This window comes from Podarcis pityusensis, assembly GCF_964106645.2.
Source record: "Podarcis pityusensis genome assembly, chromosome: 11".
In the NCBI taxonomy this organism is placed as follows: Eukaryota; Metazoa; Chordata; class Lepidosauria; order Squamata; family Lacertidae; genus Podarcis; species Podarcis pityusensis.
Window position 1 is genome coordinate 41,358,635 of NC_138036.1, and position 23,737 is coordinate 41,382,371.

Below are 23,737 nucleotides of genomic sequence, written 5' to 3' on the forward strand. Positions count from 1 at the left end.
TAGTAATTATCAATGCTAGAAAAATATGCAGTGCAATCTCTACATTTGGAAATACTCTTTGTATTCCCTCTTTCACTTTTGTGTCATGAAGTGACTGAATTTCACTTCTCCTGTTTCATTAAACTTTGTGCACATATAACAGTGGAACTGCTGCAGTTCTCCATATGTTCAAGTCAACAGGGGCTTTGTCATTAGTGGTTATTAATGGTCTGCTAATGATTGTCAGAGGTTTGGACTATTAAGGAATGCAGTTAATGAGTTAATTTTCCATGAGTCAGCAGAGATGACTCATTCCCCACAATGCACCTGCAGACATCTTGTGACTCTCTTATCTGTGTTACTGGGCAGAGTTGGTAAGTAACTTTGCATATAAAAGGGATTAGGTTACAGCATACTGTTCGGCCCATGGTAGGAGATTGCAAGAAGTGCTGAAGGCATTGTTGAAGGTTATCTGTTAGGACTGTGGATTCGAGTGAAGACTACCGTATTTTTTGCTCTATAACACGCACTCGACCATAACACGCACGTAGTTTTTAGAGAAGGAAAATCCGTAGGCATGCCACCCGTAGGCATTCCCTCCATAACACACACAGACATTTCCCCTTACTTTTTAGGAGGAAAAAAGTGAGTGTTATGGTGCAAAAAATACGGTAATTGAAGTGATCTTCAGAGGAAGAAGTTCAGTACTCAGTACTTTGCAAGGACTTGGTTCTCTCTCTCTCTCTCTCTCTCTCTCTCTCTCTCTCTCTCTCATTTTTATACATTTCAAATTAAACATTTTACAAACTTTAAAATATCCAATGACTTCCCTTCTTCTCCTTCCATGGTTCATATTAGATACCATACTTTCCTGCATATTTTACTATAACCATTCAAATCAGTTTTACACTTTTACATCAATCAAATATTGTTAACTCTGTTGAATTTATCTTAATTCTGCCAGTGCTTTCAGCTGTGTACAATTATTTTCCATATATTCAATAAATATTTTCCACTCTTCTTTTCTGGCACCTAGGAATTTCTGTCTGGGCTCTGGTTTTGGGGGGGAAGGTAAATTTAAACATTTTTTTCAACTCATTATAAATTATTTCCCAATATTCTTTCACCTTTCTACATGTCCACCACATATGAAAAAAGGTTCCTCCCATTTCTTTACATTTCCAACACGTATCTGAGTCTGCTTTCTGTATCTTAGCCAGTCTATTTGGAATTAAATACCATCTATGAATCATTTTCAAGCAGTTGTCTTTCAGAAAATAACACACAGTAAATTTCAAATCACTTTTCCAAAGTTTCTTCCAAAGGTTTAGGTCTATATTGTGTCCTATATCTATTGCCCAGTATCTATTGCCCAGTGTGTCATAGATGCTTTAACTAGCTCATCCTTTGTTTCCCATTCTAATAAGAAATTATACATTTTATACAGAAGTTTATCCTTATTTTGTAACAGTTCTATTTCAAATTGTGAGTTTTGATCCACCCCCCCCTTTTTTTGTCTACCTTAAACCTATCATTTATCAGGTGGTATTGTAACCAATCCGTAACTTGACTTCTTAAATTCTCCTTAGGTTTCAGTCTGGGGTCGCCCCTTGCATAGTCCAGCAATTCCCTGTAAGTCACCCATTGTCTGTCCATATTAACTCTCTTAATAGTAAGTGCTTCGATGGTGTCAGGCGGCTGAGGATCCAACCCCCACGGCAGGATAATACAAGGAAAAGTTCTTACCAACTGCTTTTTATTCAATATACGGGTGCTGAAAAGTGCCCTCTGCCTTTGAGTTCTTTGCTCTCCTACTTCTAATGCTCACCGGGTTCTGGGAGAGGGGGATCTGGAATGCTTTCTAAAGACACTGTGTTCGTCAGCTTTCACCCTTCTGGTGCTTCTTCTTCTTCCTCCTCCTCCTCTCCCATTATTTCCCAGCTTTTCCACTCATCTGCCTCTGAGCGGTGATCTCTCTCAAACCCCTGAACCATCTTCTTCTCTGGAAGGGTCAGGGTGGGGAGGTGGTATCCACCACTCCTCCTATGCCCAGACTCTGACAGTAACCTAGACTGGCACTTATATTTCTTTTTAAGAGTAAAGAAAGATATGGGCTTAAACTGACCTTAATAGAGGTTAGCCAAAGCACTGGTAATTTTGGATTAGTAAACCAGACTTCCTGTCTTGCTGCAAATAATTTAAATATGTAAATGTCACTATCATTATTTGTACCCCTGCAATATGACATTGTAAACCACCCACGGATGTTTGAAACCCAATTTTGTAACTTATTAGCCTCTTTATGCTTTGTTAAGTTCAGCTAGATAGGCCCTGAAAAAATGGAGGCCATCTTATGAAGTTTCCTGTTCGTATACAATATTGTTAAAAGCTCCAAATAATTATGCTACTAAGTAAAAGGGAAATGCTGGTGTCAGCCACAGCAATTGCAATGTTTGTAGCTGTCATAAGAAAACCAAACGGATGTCTATAGACCAGCTTTCCCTGTATAATTTCTCTCTCTGAAGCGCTGTGTATTTATGTAGGTCTATAGCTGTACTTTGAGGGTTTGTAGTTATTAAAGGTTTGTGGTTCTTTTACCACTTCACTTCTAATTTACAGTAGAAGCAAGACAAAAAGAAATGTAAGTCATCTATACTCACTTGTTTCCTGTTTATAGATAATTTATGAAAAGGGATTTATTAGAAATTATAAACAATGTGGGGATGAATTGGTTAAACTGGAGATGTGAAATAATCTGTCTAAAACTTTTCTTCCTGAGCAAGTCAGTAAGCACTTTTCAGTCATAGACTTAATAGAAAGCTTCTCCATTTCCCTTCAAAAGCATATTTTGTTCTATCTTTTAAAAAGCTAATGTTGCAAATCTAAATTTAAAATAAGAACACGTTGGATAGGGTTGGAGTGGATGAAAGCATTGAAGTAAATTGTTTTCTAATAGGATTCTCTGAGTGAGAGGATCTGGTATACCCAATATTACACACAGTACTCCATATTACACAATATTGCACACAATTGCTTCATATTTGATTAGAACAAATTACAGCCATTTGTGGCTGGAAATAAACGCTGCATACTTAGAAAAGATTAGGTTTTGTAATTCTCTACAAGAACCACAAGTTATTTCAAGTCTTTCTTTTTTGTTTAAACCCATTTTTTAAATACTGTTTTATTTTAATATTTACCAGCTTACTGAGATAATGTGAAGGAAACTTTTGTACTATCTACCAGAAATAGCCACACGACTTGATATTGACATCACCTATCTTTTTAACAGCTCTTTGTCCTTTGATATTAATATGGCCAAGTTATACAGTGGTACCTTGGGTTAAGTACTTAATTCGTTCCGGAGGTCTGTTCTTAACCTGAAACTTTTCTTAACCTGAAGCACCACTTTAGCTAATGGGGCCTCCTGCTGCTGCTGCGCCGCCGGAGCACGATTTCTGATCTCATCCTGAAGCAAAGTTCTTAACCTGAAGCACTATTTCTGGGTTAGCGGAGTGTGTTCCCTGAAGCGTATGTAACCCGAGGTACCACTGCATTAATGATCAGATAAATATGATTCTCAGTCTTACAGTTAAAAGCACAGGGAAGCATTTCCCACTTGCAATGCATCATAAGATTTACTTCAGATCCTAATTTGGCACTTGATTTGGGAATCCAATTTGATTTGGACCAATTCAGAAGCTGCCTAATTTGACTTGGGTCCAAACCAAAACCCCAATATGGAAATCATATCCATTAACTATTATGAAGAACATTTTGTAATGGCTGTAACAATTTTACTTTTGGAAATAACTGGATGAAATTTTTGTGGTTATGTTTGATTATTATTTATTTTGTCTCGCAAAATCCATTATAAAAAGTAACATATATAAAGCATAATAAAAACAGAATAAAATACATTACAAAGATAAAATAATTACTTTTATAAAAGAAGAAAGAAAGTGTGGTGAATACTGCAAATTTTCAGAAAGGTACCTGCTGTGCTTTCCTGTAAGGACAGTAGTTAAAAAGGTAACCACTTAACACCCCCTACTGTTCCATATACTGTAAACATTTGTATGAAAATAGCATACAGTACAGAGGTACCTTTAGGTAAGAAACTTGCTGAAATTCAGAAGAATGGATAAGGCATTTTGTACTAGGTGCCTTGAAAATTGATTTGGAGGGGGGTAATAAAAGGGATTCACTTCCCTCCCTGTGGTTTTGTGGAGAAGAATGTTAATATGAAAACAGTATGCATCATATAGGAGATCCTAAGAAAGTAACCTGCAAAATTTCAGAATCCTGAATGGAAGGCATAAAGAGCTATGATGAATTGCAGGCAGGGGAGAAACAGCTCATCAGTTCTGATGTCTGGCTTAAACTGAACAACAACGCAAAAGACAAAGTTGCTTCTTTGAACAACCTGAGGGGATATAATTACCAAAACATTGTGCCATCATACTACAATGTTACAACTAATGAACAATTAGTGTCATTCAAAGAAAGATGTACAATGGTCATGTTACAGTGCCAAAACATTATGGATTGTATTGAACTATTGAAATTAATGGACCTATGTTAGTCATGACAATTAATTTCAATGGGTCTACTGTGAGTAGGTATAATACTGGATACAACTAAATACTTATGTGGCTAGAATAAGGACTTCATACCCTCTGCTCCAACATGTCTACCCAGAACAGCTCTGGAGAGTTGAAGGGACCCCCATAACAGGTTTAGGAGTGTGTGGAGGGCGGGGAAGGGAGCCTCATTGCATAAGGGGACCATGCTCCATGCATAAATATTCCACTTGCTGCCACACTGAATTCTTTCCCATAAGTTTATGATGCAGACATGTGTGTGGGAAAGGAAGAAGATGGCCCAAGCAGCTTGAAACTGAGGCCAGACTGTGACTGAAAATGCCGCATTTACAGGGTTCGAGAAGGAATATAACAACGGATTACTTCTTCACCAGTGTGGCACTATCCAGCAAATTTGCGATGAAAACTTGACTCCACTTGGAGCATTGGAAAATGTACAGTGTTTCTCTCCAAATGTCTTTGGTCTGTGCGTTTTAACCCACAGTGCTTTGGAAACTGAATGGCTATCATGTGCCAGAAGATACAGGATGGCCCTAACTTGGACGGCTTTAAGATTAATGAAAGATAAACTAAACAACAGAACCATGTTTTACTTCCACTGTTGGAGGCGGTACACCTCTGGATTCGGAATTGCAAGTGAGGAGACTGCTATGGCGCTCAGTCCTGCTTGTGGACTTCCCACAGCCATCCGGCTGATCCCCATGCCTGACTAGGTGGGTTTTGGTTGGATCCAGCAGGGTTTTTCTTGTGTTCTTAATAGCTTTGGTTGAATATGGATTGTAATGCATACTTAACCATTAGAGCAGCTTAAAAACAAGAACAATTTATTGCTTATACCCCAGCCACTCTGGGTGGCTACCAACAGATAGTTGTTTATTTCCTTTACATCTGATGTGAGGGCATTCCACAGGGTGGGCACCGCTACCGAGAAGGCTCTCTGCCTGGTTAGTCTACTTTTACTTTGGTTAAATTATTGCTTATTTAAAATATGTATATCTCACTTTTCTGCCTGACAACAATCCTCTAAGCAAGCTGACAATAAAAGAAAACCAATATGCAATCAACATAATAAATGTTTAAAAAGGAAGGAAGGCAGTGATGACTGATGAAGGCTCTAGGGCAGGCATGGCCAAACTTGGCCCTCCAGATGTTTTGGGGCTACAATTCCCATCATCCCTGACCACTGGTCCTGTTAGCTAGGGATGATGGGAGTTGTAGTCCCAAAACATCTGGAGGGCCAAGTTTGGCCATGCCTGCTCTAGGGGTTCAAAATGTCCTTAGCTGCTTACTTAGCAACTATGCAGCAGCAGGTGACATGGTGGGGGATACCAGTGTTGTTGCCTCTTACTGGGACAGTGTGGGGATGGGGCAGGGGCAAGGTTGGGGCTGTATAGGTGCACAGACAGAGCTAATTCCTGCACTGTCCCAGTTGTGGGGCACCTCATCTGGGCAGCTGCACAGTGTGGCTTCTGGCTCTTTCAAGAAGGAGTAGTGATTGATGTTCCTGTCTCACCCTTGGGGAACAATGACACAAGATGTCATGTCCTTAGTCATTAGGTGCTACTGCTCTTAAGAAAAGATCTTCAACTAGGTCTTATATCATGTTCCTTGAAACTGAGCCTCCATTAACTGGGCAAAACAATGAAAGTCATTTTAAGAATACTTGGTTTAAACTGATAAAACAACACTTAAGACTGCATGGAGACATAAAATTGCTATTTCTCATGGCCTAAGATTATGAAGCCAGTTCCTAACCCCTTATAGCAGTGAATGTGTTGCTTCCAACACTGTACTTGGAAATCAAAAAGACCACAGTAAATGGCAACTTAATGAGAAATGAATTAATCTGATTATTTTCATGGTGTGGATCAATAGAATAGCCACTAGTGACATCTATAGCCTAGAGGCAGTTATATAATCGATGGAATCAAACAGAGCCTGCCTTTACTCAGCCCTGCAGTTTCTCTGATCTTTTTTGGCAAGGCCCTTGACGCCTTTGTAATTCTAAATTTATTTCAAGTGCGTTTCAAAGAAATTCTGAAGAGATGATGTCATGAAGAGTATTTTGGTATTGATTGCTGAAATCTATTGCTGTATGCCCCATCTATTTCTCTTTGTTTCTGAGCTCCTTACTTGCATGTCAGGCAATGCCACATAAGAAGGGAATGGCTATCAGGTATAGCAATATTAAATAACATTTGGGAAAAGGCTAAAAAGCACCCGGGGGAGGGGCAGACTGGACCAATGTGTGGCCCCCACCCAACTTTATGAAAGAACATTTTTCTGCCACAGTGGCATTTGAAAACCCTTCTCATTAATGTTCTGGGCGCTGGCATTTGGAAGAAGAAATTAGTTCTGCATGAAGTTAGAAAAGCGAAGGAAGTGGTTCTGTATGATAACTTCTCTATTCTCTGGATGTGGAAGAGGCATGTAGCTCTTAGAGCTGCCAACACGGCATTTTAAACATTTTAAATTCAGGATAGAGCTTCCGAAAATTTGTTCTTTTTATGGCTACTTTCCTCATTCTCCTGCACATAAGAGGTTTAACAAGCAAGTTAAATGACCCCCCATGGTCCCCCTAATGCCACACTTTACAGCATTCTCATCAAGATACCCAATATACGTTTCCCATTAATCAGAAACAGTTTTCCCCATTTGTGCTGCAGCCGTCTCGCAGATTTTTATTCCTGCTAGCTCAGTTGTCTCCCTACACAGCATGCAGTCCCTTTGTAGGAAGCCAGGAAAGCATAAGCCAGCAATTAAAGGAATAAAGAATATACAGTACGCGTAGTTTAACTGATGTTGTACTAAAAACTGTTTGCAACATCAAGGTCATTGATTGTCTTTAGCAGCTCAAGACAGGATAAATATATTGCTTTTATTAAGTCTTTCCTGATTGTACAAGCTGTTTTAACTAAACCCACAAAAGATATGTATGTAAAATTGATCAGGTGATTCGGGGTCAAATCTAAATCCCAGGGTCAAGTAACCCTTTGAACAGTCTAAGTAGATAATCTTAGCCCAATTCATCAAAGGAGACTCTCACACACTTTTCTTCTCTTGGCTTTTACAAAACATTCAAGTTTAAGGTATTATGTTCCATCAATTCACAAAATAGTGGTTCTTCGGCTCAGAAGCTAGACTTTTTATAGCTTCATATTCACAATTTGCTTTTGTAAACAGAGAATGCAGGAAGCAGGAGCTTCTTAACGTGTTTCTAAATGGGAAAGGAAAAAAAATATATGGGAAATTTAAGAATCAAGGCCATTGAGTTGAAACATTTCTCCTCTGAGTGAGCTACACAAAGCTCTTTGGTTCATCTGTTTTTACAATGAGGATTTGTGATCAAGGTTACTGAGCTGAAAATTATTTCTTTTGAAAGTCAGACGGCAGTATTTTTTTGCTATTACTGCATTCTGTGTTTTAAGACAAGACAGACTGCTATATTAATGTCATGACCCACTAAAGACAGAAATTATAAAATTCAGAAAGCAGCAAAAAAAATGTACTAACATCACTGACTCAGTATCATATGTCCAATATGCAATTGCTGCTTTTTTTGTTCTTAATAACTGCTAATGTGAATGCAATTGTGTGGAGTAAATGGACATGCCACTCTTGCCTATGTAACATAGCTTTTTATGCAACCCCCCCCCCCCCAAATTCTTACCTTATCACATCGCATTAGTCCCAAGTATCTGAGCGACTTACTACTTTGAGCAATTTGGGTGGCTCCCTGATCTGTGATTTCTTTGCACCATCCCACATCCACAGTCTCTATTGTCATACTGTATCGGCCAATGGCTATCAGTGCTACAAAACATAAAAAACACAAGAGAAACAAAACACAGGGGTGAAATGATAAGCAGCGAAATATTTTAAATATTATATATTTCAAAAAAACAAGTTTATATCATCAAACCATATATACATGCATGTATATAAAGAACAGTCTATACCAAGTTGCATTTTCCCCCTAACACACTTTTTTTATTGCTATAAAAATGATCAAGCTGCCTTTTAAAATCACACAAGAATCCTTTTCATAGGTAAGCTGCATTGCCCAAAACAACACAGAGTCTAAATTTCAAGGATTGGAAAACGGCATATGATTTATTTTTATAAAATGAATTAATATTTGGGTTTGGATGAAATATTAACACAATATTAATAATCATTTGTTCCAAAATGTCTTAGGAATTCTTTGTGAAGAAAACCATAGGAGCCATGTGTGCATTCCCGAAGAGGTTTCCTGAATCCCTACTGGCTAAAACTTGCCAGGTGATTTTTAAAAGGAGAGCATCAAGATAATTTTAACATATAATGAAGAAGGTACACAAAATATTAGCCCAGTTAGTGCTTTTGCACTCTGTAGTAGCAACTTTGCCTTTATTAGCAAGGCAGGATTTGTGCTTCTGACTATCAGCTGGTCTCAAACGATCTCCTCTGCCTTTTACTTTACTTTGGCCAACCCAACTTGGATGTTCTTATTTGTGATGGAATGAAAACTGCTCTATTAACTACCAACTCCCTTCAACTAGGTACTTGGTTTTATTTAAATATTATCAATGGCAGTTCAAAGGTTATGTACATTACAGTGTCTACAGACATGGTTCAATGAATTACATTGTATATTAAATCTCTTGTCGTTTTCCGATGAGTAAGAAAAATTACCAAAGACTGCCTAAAAGCCAATTTAACAATTAGCTAGGATAAAATTCAGTTATTCTCTCAGGGCAAGAAAAAAAAAATTTTGCAGCACACACATGGAAAATATATATATTTATATTTGGTTTTGGACATACTGTCTCCAGGCTAACAGTTAATCTTGCAAAGCCAATTCTAAGCATCATGTTTTGCAATGTGATGTCATGAATTGTAGCACTCTTAATATTATTTGACAATTATATATTTCTAGCACATTCTTGACAAATATGCTACTTAAAACCACCTACACTTTTAAAGGATTTTTTTTAATGACTGTGATTCTGACTGTGTGTTTGCATTGGTGAGCAAAACCGACAAAATTTCCTAGGTAGAACAAAATGATATATTGGCGTAAATAGCCAAACTAGCAACATCTGTAAGATGGATGTCGTTATGAAATGTTTTGAGAGATTGGTGCTAGATCATATTAAGGCTGGTCTTCCATCCACTCTAGACCCGTTCCAGTTTGCATACAGAAGAAACAGATCTACTGATGATGCTATTTCCATCGCTGTCCATACTGTACTGAGTCATCTAGAACGACAGGGAACCTACGCAAGGCTGTTGTTTGTGGACTACAGTTCTGCCTTCAATACAATTCTGCCAGACAGGTTATTTCTTAAAATGACCAATTTGGGTATACATCAGAAGATCTGTCTGTGGGTAAGGAATTTCCTGACTGATAGGCCGCAGACAGTGAGAATGGGCCCTTACTATTCTTCTACTCTAGTATTAAGCACAGGAGCCCCTCAGGGATGTGTGCTAAGTCCCTTTCTCTATTCCCTGTACACATTTGATTGCACCCCACTGTATAAGTCCAACACAATCATCAAATTTGCGGATGATACAACAGTGGTGGGGCTCATTAGTGAGAACGATGAGACTGCTTATAGGAAAGAAGTACAGGGGTTAATTCAATGGTGTAAAGAAAACAATCTTATGCTTAACACCAAAAAAACCAAAGAACTCATAATTGACTTTAGGAGAAAGAAAAGTGTATTTTTACCATTGCACATAAATGGCGAGGAGGTGGAGAGGGTTGGTAGTTTTAAATACCTGGGCATTTACATCTCTGAGGACCTCTCATGGACTGCAAATATTAATATGGTTGTGAGGAAGGTGCAGGGGAGGTTGTATTTCCTGAGAATGCTCAGGGGACTGAATCTATCTCAGCACCTACTTCTGTCCTATTATCACAGTACCATCGAGAGTGTCTTAACCTATAGTATATTATCGTGGTATGGGAGCAGCTCTGAAACGGATAAAAAAGCTTTACAGAGAATAATTAAAATTGCCCAGAATGTTATTGGGCTCCAACTACCAACCCTGGATGAGATCTTCACGTCTCGCACTTTGAAGAAGTCACACAATATCCTGAGAGATCCCACCCATCCTGCTCACAACTTCTTTGAACTGTTGCCTTCGGGCAGAAGATATAGGACAATGAAAACACGAACCACACGCCTTCTGAATAGTTTCTATCCAAGAGCTCTGATTGCACTAAATAATGATCTCAGGGCCAGTTGCAAGAAATAGCAAGCAGGGAGTAGGAAGGAATGAGACAGGTTTTTAGGTTATGTTATGCCTTTAATAGGTTATGTTACATTCTGGAGTATGATATGTTTTTATAGATTATGTCTGAATAGGATGAGAGTGTTGGAGATACGTGCAAATGTGTATGTGAACCCGGTCTTTGGGTGGGTGTTTGATTTTCGTTGTTGTGTATACTGTGTATATACGGACAATGACAATAAATTTATCTATCTATCTATCTATCTATCTATCTATCTATCTATGGAAGTGCTTGCTAAGAAAATGTTCACATATTATGACGGGGCTGAAAGCCGGATTGAAGGCCAGATTCAGAACTGTTCCATACTCCATGGAACACTTTGACTTCGAATGCACTCCCGATTCTTCCTTTTGAACTTGGTGCCACATGTTATGATGTCACATGCTGTCATCATCATATGATGTCATAATGTGTCAGGTAATGGACAAGTGGCTGTGGTTTGGGGCTAACTGGGGCATTTTGTGGGTGTTGCTGCTGTCAGCAGTGAGTTGAATGCTCTGACACAGCCTTAGCCAGTAGGCATTGGCAGACTGTCTAGCAACTCGCTGAGCTTTTATTTTTAGTTGATCAAGAAGTGTTCAGTCAGTTAAGCTAATCCATCAATCCCCTAATTGGATCCCACTTTATTACTGTATATACACCAAATGATAGAAACCCTGTACTACAATACTAACACATTGTAAATACCAGCGGGTCTCCATGTATTTGTGTTTTTTCCTATTGAAGGACTACTATACCCATGAGCACCTCTCCAATTACCATAAAGGTAAAGCCTGGACCCTGGGGAGCTGTTCTTTCCCCCAGTTCCACTACATAAAATGGTACCAGTAGAACTTGCTTTTTTGTTATAAAAGAAATCTAATTTATATAAGTTATGTATCAACGAAAAACCAGTACTGAACAGCTACTGATAATGGTCTTCTTCTTATGGTGCTTGTCCTTAAATTATATTTACTATAGTCATCAGTTGGCCAATGAACTATCAGGTGGCCTATGATAGCCACTTACAAGAAAGTGCAGGGCTTTAGTACAAGGAAAATTGGAAAATGGTTTAGGGAAGACCAGTGGGAAATAGCTGGTGTAATAGAACGGAAATGAACAAAGAAAACTGTAGACCCATTATTAAGAACTTTTTATAATGGATCAACTGGACAGTGGAATATTCATCTCTAGGGAAGTAGCAAGTGTCTCGCTGCTCAAGTCCTTTAAAATATGCTGACAAAACTCTTCAGATATTAAACTGCAAAAGGCCATAGTAGCAGTTTTTGAATAATATAAAAAGCTTACCAACTTTATTTCTATTAAAGGAGTAAATAAAAACCCTGTGGATAGTGCAGTTTCATATAAATTTCATATAAATTGATCCTTGATGCAGTGGATAATGCCAAAAGGAAAATGGTTTTGTTTGTGGGATTCAGGAGCACGGTTCCTTGTATGACAAATTCCAAGCTGCTCTGTGATCTGCCTGATCAATATTCTGCAACAGTTGAGGCCTGGAAATTTCTCAGCTCAACCAAGATTTCAACAGCACACAAAGATTATGGAGATGGCTGTGGTGTTCAGTCCCAGTCTTACATAATAGTTATGTCTATTCGCAAAGTTATGCAACCAAAATGGCATCAGCTTTGCTTAAGAGGGAGGTAACAGCACAATTTAGTCCAACAATGGTAGAAGTACAAAATAAATAAAAAAAATCTTTTGAACTCTAAAGAAGGAAAGCTCTGTGAAGCAGGAGAGGGGTAATGGAATTGGATGGTGAAGAGAGAGTAGCTGGCTGTCGCAACCCAGGAAACTTCAAAATGTTTGTGATCAGCTGGCAGACAGGCAGGAGAGGCTCATAAGATAGGTAAGGAAGATATTAGAAAGTGGGTAGTTGTATCTCATCTCTCCTACTCAACTGTCCCTTGCAATCTCTCCCCTTTTCTTTCAACTAGCAAGAGAAATATGTGATTTTAAAAAAGAAAAAGAATATTGGTTATTGAAAATGGGAGATGGGGGTGGGTTGGATTCGGTTTACTAGAGCCCCCAACAGCTCATAGGGTTTGGGAGGAGGGCATTGGTGGTTTAGGAGGTGAGGATAAACTACATTTTGTTTTAGATCCCATTTGTAATTTGGATTGCCAATCAATACACACATGTAAATTTGAACATATTCAAAGAGAAATACAATTGGGCAATAGTTACTTTCTTCCTGTCTAGGAGAGAAAGTAACTCCAGGTGTTAGCACAACCTGTTAGTGTAAGGTTATCAGACGTCCCCGTTTCCTGGGGACAGTTTCCAGATTTACAAATCAGTCCCCTGACAAAATCCATCTATTTAGGAGGAAGTTGAAAAGTGTCCCCAGATTCATTGAAAAAAATCTGGTAACCTTATGTTAGTACATGGCTGACTGACAAGTAACAGATAATTTGTGAGGATACTGGGCAAAAGAGCTCTTGTTCAGTTTTGTGGCTTTATAAAAGGATTGTGCTGTTTAGCATCCCCATATGAACAAATCCTGGTTATTAATGTTCTAGCCTGTGTGAACATTCCAGAGAATCTAATCCAGCACAAAGCCTCTGAGCTAATGGGCCACCTAGAGCTGTCCTCTTCACAGGATACCACTGGCTTCAAATAATGGTCCTCTTCACACCTACTTGCAGCTGTGTGAGAGCTGCTTCCCCAAGGTGTTCTCTGATGCAGCTGCAGTATGAGTGAGATTGCCACAGCCGTGTGGGCGGAGCCAACTGCATGAGTCTTTTCTAACTGATGGCTCTCATGAGACAGTCCAGATATGCCATCCTTGTTTTATGTCCCACACCATCTTTTAGAGGCATCAATTCACTACGACATGAACGTGCTTAGCTACCTCAGAGCACAAGCCCTATGCAATTTACCCAGAAGCAAATCGCACTGGCAACAATGAGACTTACTCCCATGCATATGACGGGATGCTCAACTCACACAAAAGAGAGTCACCGTGGGCTTTCTGATTTGAAACGCTAAAGCAAAGCTCATATGTTATTTTGCATGGTGATATAACTCACAAGTGAATAAACTGTCTTCCTTACAAGCTAAGCCGAACAGAAGATAAATATTTAAATGTTGCGTTTGTAATACATTGTTAGGAAACATGGAAATTCTATGAGAGAAGAAAACAGATGACCGAGATATTGTCTGTACACATTTTCATAGCAGACCTACCATCATTTTTTTTTAGATAGGAAGAATGCTGTAGTAAGAAAAGCTGTATGCGCCACCTGCCTCAGGCTGCTCGAGGTCTCCTGTGGTAATTTTGTAGTTATACATTTGTGCACATGTGGACGTACCACAGTTTGTAAAAATGACGTATGGGACCACAGTGAAATACAGAGGATACAGAGGCATGACTATGCTGGGAAGCCAATCTAATGTGATGCCCTGAGGAAATGGAAGGAAGTGAGTCAGACTACATCCCTATAGCAGCCAGTCTAGTTTTTCTGAGAACTTTAGCAAGTCTAGTTAAATTCCCTCTTTCCGAATGCATATTTTGACCTTCACTGGGAAACGAGGCGACAAATTTCTCAACTAGTGGCCAAGGAGCAAGAGTGAATCAATAACTTTGCACGGACGGATAAAAAATACGTCTACATCTTTATTATTCAAAAGATAATAAAGCAGTCAGAGATCTGTTGAAACTAATAATCTAAACTGCTTTTTTTTTTTTACATGAAATTCAAAATAAATCCAAGCCACACTGCACAGCTCACTGTAATGGGCTTTTCTTCTGCCTACATCTCAGGTCACCGAATAAAATGACATAATATGGGAATTCATCGCAACATATCTGTAGATCCAAGGGAAATAGGAACAAAGCATGAGCCTTAATTTCAAATTTTCTTGCTTCTGACAGTTGGTATCACTCCAAGCCTCAACATGAATTAATCTTAACAAGGCTTTTGTATTTGTTCATAACCCAATGTTCAGTGACACACACACAGAGCTCTAAATTGAGGGGCACAGCCAGTGACCACGATATTGTATCTTGCCATTAAGTTAATTATGATTAACTAAACTTGAGTTGATCTCATTTGCTCATATAAATCAATATAAATGGATGCTTAGATTGTGTATTACTGAGACTCTGGGAAAATTGAACAAAATTAAAAAGGGCTTCACACTGTGAATCATCACAAGCAGACTTAAAAAGTAATGAAGGAACTGTTTCCAGACACCCCCTTCAGAGGTTCTCATTATTAAACCTTTCAATTTGTGTCTTACTGAACCCAGAAGAACTACTGAGGCTGTGTTGTCAATGACATGCATGAGAGAATTTACAGCAATGTATTTTCAGTGGACTCATCAAATTACTTCCAAATAATGACAGTTACAATACATATCCCAGGATAAGGTGTAACTGGATAGACCTTAATTGCATCTTCTGCAGATTAATAAAGCTTCTAACATTAATTAGCTGTCCTGTATAAAGAATGGGATAAAACTTCTTGAAAATAGTTGCGTGTAATCACCCCGGGAACTCTTTAAACAGTAATTAACATGATGGAAATGCAAATAAAAATGTTGAGTCCTAAGGGCTTGAAAAAGGCTACTTTCTCCTAAAGTATTTTTCAGCATACTTCAGATTTAGCAGCATAATTTCAGTCTTCAAAATATTCACTAATAAGAATCATATCCTGAGGGAACATGCAAAAAAAAAAAAAAAAAAAAAAAAAAGCAGCACTTTAACATGGAAAAATTCCTCTTCAAGAGGAGAGAGAATAATACCATAGGTAGTGATAGTGATTTTATAATGCTTTTTGAGCAGTTATTTGGTCAGATAATGGTGGAAAGATGCATACTGGCTATATGTGCCAATTTATCCAAGCTAATATAATGCCTCGATAGAAAAACAAGAGATAACTAGACTACAATTTCTTGTTTCAATCGTTAGTCACAATACTAAACAACTAAAGAAAGAAAGAAATGAATGGATAATTTAATAAAGGTGACAACAGCTATGGTGGTGGCAGTGATACTAAGGAATGCTACACTGTGGGGAAAAATCACTATTCTTACAATGGGTTTCTAATGAACACAATGCATAAAGATGTTTAGCTCTGTAATTTCTGAATAACTGGATAATCATGTTCACAGCTCTTTTCATGCTCATAAACTTTTATACAAATACTGTACAGTGCTTACTTTAACTATAATAACTAAAATCAGTACCAAGAAAATGTGGAAGTCTACCTTCATAAATTCTTAAGGCTACTCTTAATATGGGAGGAAAGCTGACCTGCAGTTTACCAACAGTTTCAGTCAGTTGAGTGGATTTCAATAAAGAGATTTTTGTATTACCATGAGCTGTATCCACCACTAGTCATGTTCATTAATTTCAATGTGTCTGCTCTGAGGTGGGTTATCATTGGAAACATGTAAAATTATTCATACACTTATTCATTCATGTTAGTTCTACTCAAGAGTAGTTCTACTGAAATTAATGGAGATGCCTCACTTATATCCATCATTTTCAGTGAGTATACTCTGAGTAGGACTTTGTTTGACACAACTCTGTATATTATGCTCAGCAAGTAAGATTATGCTGGCAAAATGGCAGTGAGAATATGCCAGTTGCTTCTTTACTAGTTGCTTCTTTAAAATCTTATAAGGCTTATATTGTAGCATTGTGCTTGTCCCAGTTATTTCAATGGGCCCATGTAGGAAAACTTCTTTGCGGATGCCCACAGTCATTAAATATAATTGCTCTGCATATATGACAGCCATAGAATTAATGGAGAGATGTTATTACATTTTTATGACAGCGAAATTAACTTACACTTGAAAGTTTTGTTTATCTAAAGAAAGGCAGCGGGTCAATAGTTACTGCTTGAAACTTAAAACTTCAGTACCAGTTTACTTCAGTAGATTTTTTTCTTCCAGGGAGCTATAAAAGTAATTATTTTTACTCTGTCTGCTAGTCTGGAGTTTCAGTGAACATTGCTCACCGACAGCAACTGTCCTGGTCCAGATAATTTTCAACACTGAGTGCACCTTTGTGCATGTAGTGTAAAAAATAATTTTGATCCTTGTGATGGATCAACACTTTGTTTTTCTCAGCTGTGAGCATTGCTCGTATTTTGGACATTTCTCCTATAGTACTATATTGAAGGAATTATATCCCCAAACTGAGATGAGCTTCCACGATGTTTTACTGTTATTGCAATGTGTCTTAGTTCATCTCTCCCTTACTTCTCAATCATATTGACAAAAATAGTTTCTAAAAAGTTTAAACATCTTTTAACTTTAAACAGTATTTGTGTCACATCTATCTGTACTGGTTCCATTGTGTGCTGCAATTATTTCACTGCATTCTTTGATCATTTAAAGTGCTTTGTTTTACTTTGGAAAATCCATTAACTAATCATCAGATGGAATGAATGTTCGCTAAAGGTGAACTCCAGATCTTTCTTCTTTCTTCATACAAGCAAGCAATTTCAGATAAGACCACCAGAACAATTCTAGTAGATCATACCAATCGTCCACTTAGCTCAATATCCTATCTTTCACAGAAGACAGCACTGGATGTGAAACGAGTATTCCATCTTGCATTTCCTCTTCCTACCACCTCTTTACCTGGTATCATTTGCTCGCATAACCTGCTAAAGGGATAACAGTAACACACTAGAAACACAAATTGATTAAACACTACTAAATGTGTTGATAAATAAATGTTAGGTTATCTGATTTCTAAGAGCATTGCAACAAAAATGCTCTGCATATCTTTTTTTTGGGAGGGGAACTATGAATTTACATTGATATTCTGTCATCTGGCATATATTAGGAAGGTAATAAACTAGTTTCTGTTAATCTAGTAAGGTGTCCCCTTTTGAATTTTTTTAAAAATATTGCTTTGTGGACAAAATGAATGAACATGTGCAGAGGTTCATTCTCCTCTGAAGGGAACTTTAGGTTTTAAAAACCATGCATAAACCAAGATTCCCTTTGAGAGAGAGAGAACGTCCGCATGCACACATTTTCTCTCAGGCATATGCAACTCAAACATATGTCTAAGCTAAGGACACACAAGTCCGTATAGTTAAAGCCATGGTTTTCCCAGTAGTGATGTATGGAAGTGAGAGCTGGACCATAAAGAAGGCTGATCGCCGAAGAATTAATGCTTTTTAATTATGGTGCTGGAGGAGACTCTTGATAGTCCCATGGACTGCAAGAAGATCAAACGTATCCATTCTTAAGGAAATCAGCCCTGAGTGCTCACTGGAAGGACAGATCGTGAAGCTGAGGCTCCAATACTTTGGCCACCTCATGAGAAGAGAAGACTCCCTGGAAAAGAGCCTGATGTTGGGAAAGATGGAGGGCACAAGGAGAAGGGGACGACAGAGGATGAGATGGTTGGACAGTGTTCTCGAAGCTACAAACATGAGTCTGACCAAACTGCGGGAGGCAGTGGAAGACAGAGGTGCCTGGCGTGCTCTGGTCCATGGGGTCACGAAGAGTCGGACACGACTAAATGACTAAACAACAACAAGGACACACATTTGTATATGCCACTGAATAACACACCCATTCCATGTAGGTTATATGCAGCTTTTTGGCTATTTGAAAGCATGGACAATGCTAAGTCAGATATTGGTTTTTGGCTAAGTACATGTTCAGGAGGAAAAATCACAATGGAAGAAATGGGAAGGTCTATTCAGTTCTTTGTGGGCAGTGGAAAACTATTTTTTAAAAATGGATTTGATATTGCTAATGATTACCATTAATATAAATACATATTTTCTGAGGATTATGATACAAATTAACAGGCTTTCCCCTCTCAATTTTGTTTTATGCTGGTATTACTAAGGATACATTCCCATCACATCAGGCATATTCCACAGTATGATTGTCATCAGATGCAAGACACACATTAAGTCAAGGGCTTTTTTGCTTTCGTTTTAACCAATGCCTTACACATTGAGAAAACTGTCTGAGGACAAATATTGGCTCCCTCGGCCAGTAAAGCGAGATGAGTGCTGCAACCCTGGAGTCGTTCGCAAATGGACTTAACCGTCAGGGGTCCTTTACCTTTTTAACTAGAAAAGAACCAGAGTCTCTTAAAATACGAGCATGGGACCTCAGTTCATTTTCAAAAAAATTATTCCAAGTCAGAGGTACTAGTCAATAATATCTATATAGTCAATGAAGAGCCATTGCAGACATTCTCCCTATGTGAAAGCCAGTCACAATTATTCTCTAAAGATAAATCAAGTGCAAGGAAGTGACAAGTTAAGAATCATGAAGCAAAGAGAGAGTTCTGAAGACGTATTCACCACTGCTTCTCAATTTCTATCACAAAAAAATAACTCAGGAAAATGAAACAAAATCTAAGGAATAAAATCAAAAGAACATAGTCTGCAATTCCAAACACTTATGTCCAACTAGACCAGGCATAGGCAAACTCGGTCCTCCAGATATTTTGGGACTACAACTCCCATGATCCCTAGCTAACAGGACCAGTGTTCAGGGATGATGAGAACTGTAGTTCCAAAACATCTGGAGGGCCGAGTTGGTCTATGCCTGAACTAGACAAAAAAAAAAAAAGGAACACCCCAATCAATGCCTTGTTCCAGTACAGTTGTACCTTGGAAGTCGAATGGAATCCATTCTGGAAGTCTGTTCAACTTCCAAAGCATTCGGAAACCAAAACGAGGCTTCTGATTGGCTGCAGGAAGCTCCTGCAGCTAATTGGAAGCTGAAGAAGCCCTGTTGGACGTTCAGCTTCCAAAATAATGTTCAAAAACCAGAACATTCACTTCCGGATTTTGATCGTTCAGGAGCCAAAACGTTCAAGAACTGGGCTGCTTGAAAACCAAGGTACGACTGTATTACCAGGCTACCAAGAAGATAAAGGAAAAAAGAGGTTACAAAAAGAGGTTAATCTGAGTACAGATTAAAGTAAATAAATATACCCATTTATGCATTGCTTCCTACAAAATATTTTGGAAGTGATTAACAACCGTAACAATAACAAAACAATTTTGTATATAAAACAATTATGCAGTATTGCAGAATCTAATAAGAGTGACCCTCTAAAGCCAAATAGCAGCTGGGGTGGGTGATTTTCATCTGGACCACAGTGTTGGTGGAAAGGGTTACACAACGCTCTCCAAATTATTCTGATCTCCCTTTCTGACACACACACACACACACACACACACACACAATTTCCAAGTGTCACTATTGTGATAATTTTCACCCAAATAGTTACTTGATGTAGATGTTTTTTGGGACTGTGATGTAAAACAGTTAACCCCTCTCCGATCCTTATGTTCCTGATACACTTGCACTGTGGCTGCTATTTGCATTTGTAAAAAGATTCATGTATAGCACTTGGCCCTTCTAGCAGACAACTCACCCTGGAGAAAGGAGCACAGTTGAGTGTTATGTTTAGTTTAGCCTGAGATGTAATCATATGATACGTTCTGGAAAATAGGCAGAGGCAGCAGCAGCAGCAGCAGTCAGTGTAATCCCAGCCACCACTGCCACTGTCAGAAACTCTTCTTTCTTTCCCTGGGAACTATTCTCAGTCATGGTGGCAAGAAAGGAAGCTGTAGTCAAGACAGTTTAGGGACAACTACTACTCATGCCAGCACTGGCTTCTCCTCAACCACATGACCTCAGTTTAACATTGATTTCTGTGCAATAAATAGAATGCCACCCAGCACAGTGTTTTACAATAGCTATTATTTTCTATGGAATAAATCAGTTTTAAAGAAATTGCTCCAGGAGCTGATTTTCCTAGTAGCATACTAGTCTCAGAGTGTTATCAAAGGTACATCACTAAGTCATGCTCTTCTTTTCCTCTAAGAATTAATAATACTTTTCAGTAGCTTCCTATTGTGTGTTGCCAAGCTTCTTTTCTCCTCTCCAGATGATGAACAAAACATAACCTTCTAAAAGTCAACAAGTCTCAAAGCAGAATCCTTCAGAATGTTTATATGCTTCTTGAATAAAGTACTAGATCAAAGATGCTGCCTTCTGTGTAGGCAAAATATGTTGCTACTCAGCAAATACAATTTAAAGAATTTTTTTAATAGTGTCGAGTATGCACCATATATTGATTGAAAAGAGAAGGATTTGGTTTTGTAAATATTTTACACAGTAAAGACACCAAAATATGTTTTTAAAAAGGTTCTTTAGTGTGAAATTATCTGATACAGTGATAAACCCTATTTGAAAGGTAAATTTAGCATTCACTAAGGATGAGACTTAAAAGGTCTCCACAGCTAAGCCTGTCAGGGCTACAATATTTTATTGTGATTTTAGAGGCATGGGCATTTTTGCAGCTCCAGAATCCCTGTTTCCACAAAATTCCAGCATGCATTTCACAAACCTAGACTCGCTTTCTCCTACATAAGTATATTATGCAGCCTATAAATTTAAATAGGGAATTCACATGAATCATCAGCTTTATCCATTTAGCTGTCTGTAAAACATTGCTTCCTGAGATAACGAACTACAGTACCCAGAGTAACAAATATCCCACAAGGCTGACCACTACAGAAGTCACATCCACTGAGACAACATGAACACCAACCTTTGATCGCATTTGTAGATATTCCATATTTGAGAACCACAAAGATAAAAAAGGGATTCAAAATGCTACATCTGGATGGCGTATTCTACAGAAATTTGCAGAAAACATAGCTAATGGCAGGCTGTGTGATGAAAACATGCAATGCTTTTAATACTGGAAAGTAATAGAAAAAGTAGCAATAGAAACATAAGAGAGATGGGTTGCAAGAATCGAAGTTACTTTGCCCCTTTGTTACAGAAAAAAATAAGTAAATCCCACATCAGCTGCAGAAGGGATATGGGGCAATGCTCTTAGAGACCAAACTGTCATAGGAACAACTTTCAGTGACTGCCCATTCAGCCATCCTCTACCTAATACATCTTCAGGGAACTCAGCAAGCATAATAAGAATCCATTCCATTAAGTTCTCTTCCAGTGTTGCTCACATCAAACAACTTCACAGACAAAAAGGTGAATGAGGGGTTGGGGGGGGTTTTTTGGTCATGATTAAAGGGCTGAAAAGTTTTCAAAAAAGACAAGTCCCTTCAGTCCTACAGAATGGCTAAAAGGGCCATCAAGCTGAACAGACTTTGAGACTTTAAAAGACAACCTCAGTACTGCGCAATGCCCCTAAGGGTGTGTGGGATAAAAACAAAATATACCCAGCGGCTGAATATTATGTAAAATAGCTCAGCCTACACTTCGTTTCAATAAGATAAAATTGACACTACTTTGTATTTCTGTCAACACACACTTGTTATTGCAAAAACAAAAACACAAAAAACGTTTGATAATACTATAATGAAAATACTTCATCTTGTAAGAAATGTAAAGAAAAGTTTGACTAATGTCAAGCAAAATGGAAATGTTTTGAAGAGACTATAAGGAAGGACCCTTATTCAGACTAAAACTTGTGTCAATTTTAATATAGAGCAAAAAGAAAAATCTGATACTGTTAAGGCTTTGTTGAAATAAGGAAAACACACAAAAGGAGTATTTGATTGTTTGCACAGTAGCAAGAAGTAACTGTACGATCTGCTGAAGCACGCTCATGGCTTTTGCAGATGGCAAAAAAACACACCCTGACTTTAATTCAAAGAAAGGCAAGATATATAACTCAATGACTGTCTCTCCCCATATGTACCAATTCAGACTCTGCAATCATAATCTGAGGCCCTTCTTTGGTCTAGAAATCCAGAGGGTGGCAACATGAGAACGGGTCTTTTCTGTAGTGGCTCCCCATTTGTGGAATGCTCTCCCTATCTTTAGGTTCCAGGTGAAAATGTTTCTCTATAAACCAGGCTTTTGGCTGATTAACATTATATACCCTTTTAAACGTGAGAGAGGGTTGTTGGTTTGTTTTTGTCTTATTATGTATTTTGTATTTCCAGTTGCAGTGGGGGAAAATGCTCTGCCAGGGTCTAGGGGCATGGGTAGGCAAACTAAGGCCTGGATCTGGCCCAATTGCCTTCTAAATCCAGCCCACGGATGGTCCGGGAATCAGCATGTTTTTACATGAGTAGAATGTGTGCTTTTATTTAAAATGCATCCCTGGGTTATTTGTGGGGCATAGGAATTCATTCATATTTTTTTTTTTCAAAATATAGTCCGGCCCCCCACAAGGTCTGCGGGACAGTGGACCAGCCCCCTGATGGAAAAAAATTGCTGACCCCTGGTCTAGGGAACATATGCTGCCTCCAATGCCTTCTGCTGTCCTGCCCCATGGCAAGTTTCTGGGGGGTTGGGGCATGGTTAAGAGGGAAGCAATGGAGCATGCACTGTGAGCACCCTCTCAATTTATTTATTTTTTAAGAATCTGCATTGAACACAAGTCGAAAGCTTGAGCTTGCAAAGGGTGAGCCATGGTGCTCTTATGACTTCTAACTGAATCTGCGCAACATGTACTCTGCCATCTATTGCTTCAAAGCAAGACTCTGGGAGCTAGGCCAGAGTTGTAGTGTTTTCTATGTTATGTAATATGTTTTAGTAATGGCTACAGACTAATCAGTTAAAGCTCATTTATGTCTCTTCCTTGGTTATTCCTGATTATTTACAATGACTTGAAACACTGGTGGCTGGGATTGTTGCAAACATCAGCAACAATAATGGCGCACAGGCTATTTTTTATGCATGGAACAGGTACCATGAGTTGAAACCTGTAGGCCAGTACCCAAACCTTCATGGCATTGGTTCCGTATACTTAATTCATTCTAGAGGTATGTTCTTAACCTGAAACTGTACTTAACCTGAGGTACCACCTTAGCTAATGGGGCCTCCCACTGCCGCCACCATGCAATTTCTGTTCTCATCCTGAAGCAAAGTTCTTAACCTGGGGTACTAT

At 38.5% G+C, this 23,737-nt stretch overlaps 1 protein-coding gene across 1 annotated transcript in view; it reads right to left on the reverse strand.

The window, feature by feature from the left end:
- FBXL17 (F-box and leucine rich repeat protein 17) overlaps positions 1 to 23,737 on the reverse strand; it is a 145,961-nt gene that overhangs the window by 6,640 nt on the left and 115,584 nt on the right. The window contains exon 8 of the mRNA XM_080972678.1: positions 8,254 to 8,396. Within this exon, the coding sequence (XP_080828804.1) occupies positions 8,254 to 8,396 (143 nt within the window). The remainder of the gene's footprint in view (positions 1 to 8,253; positions 8,397 to 23,737) is intronic.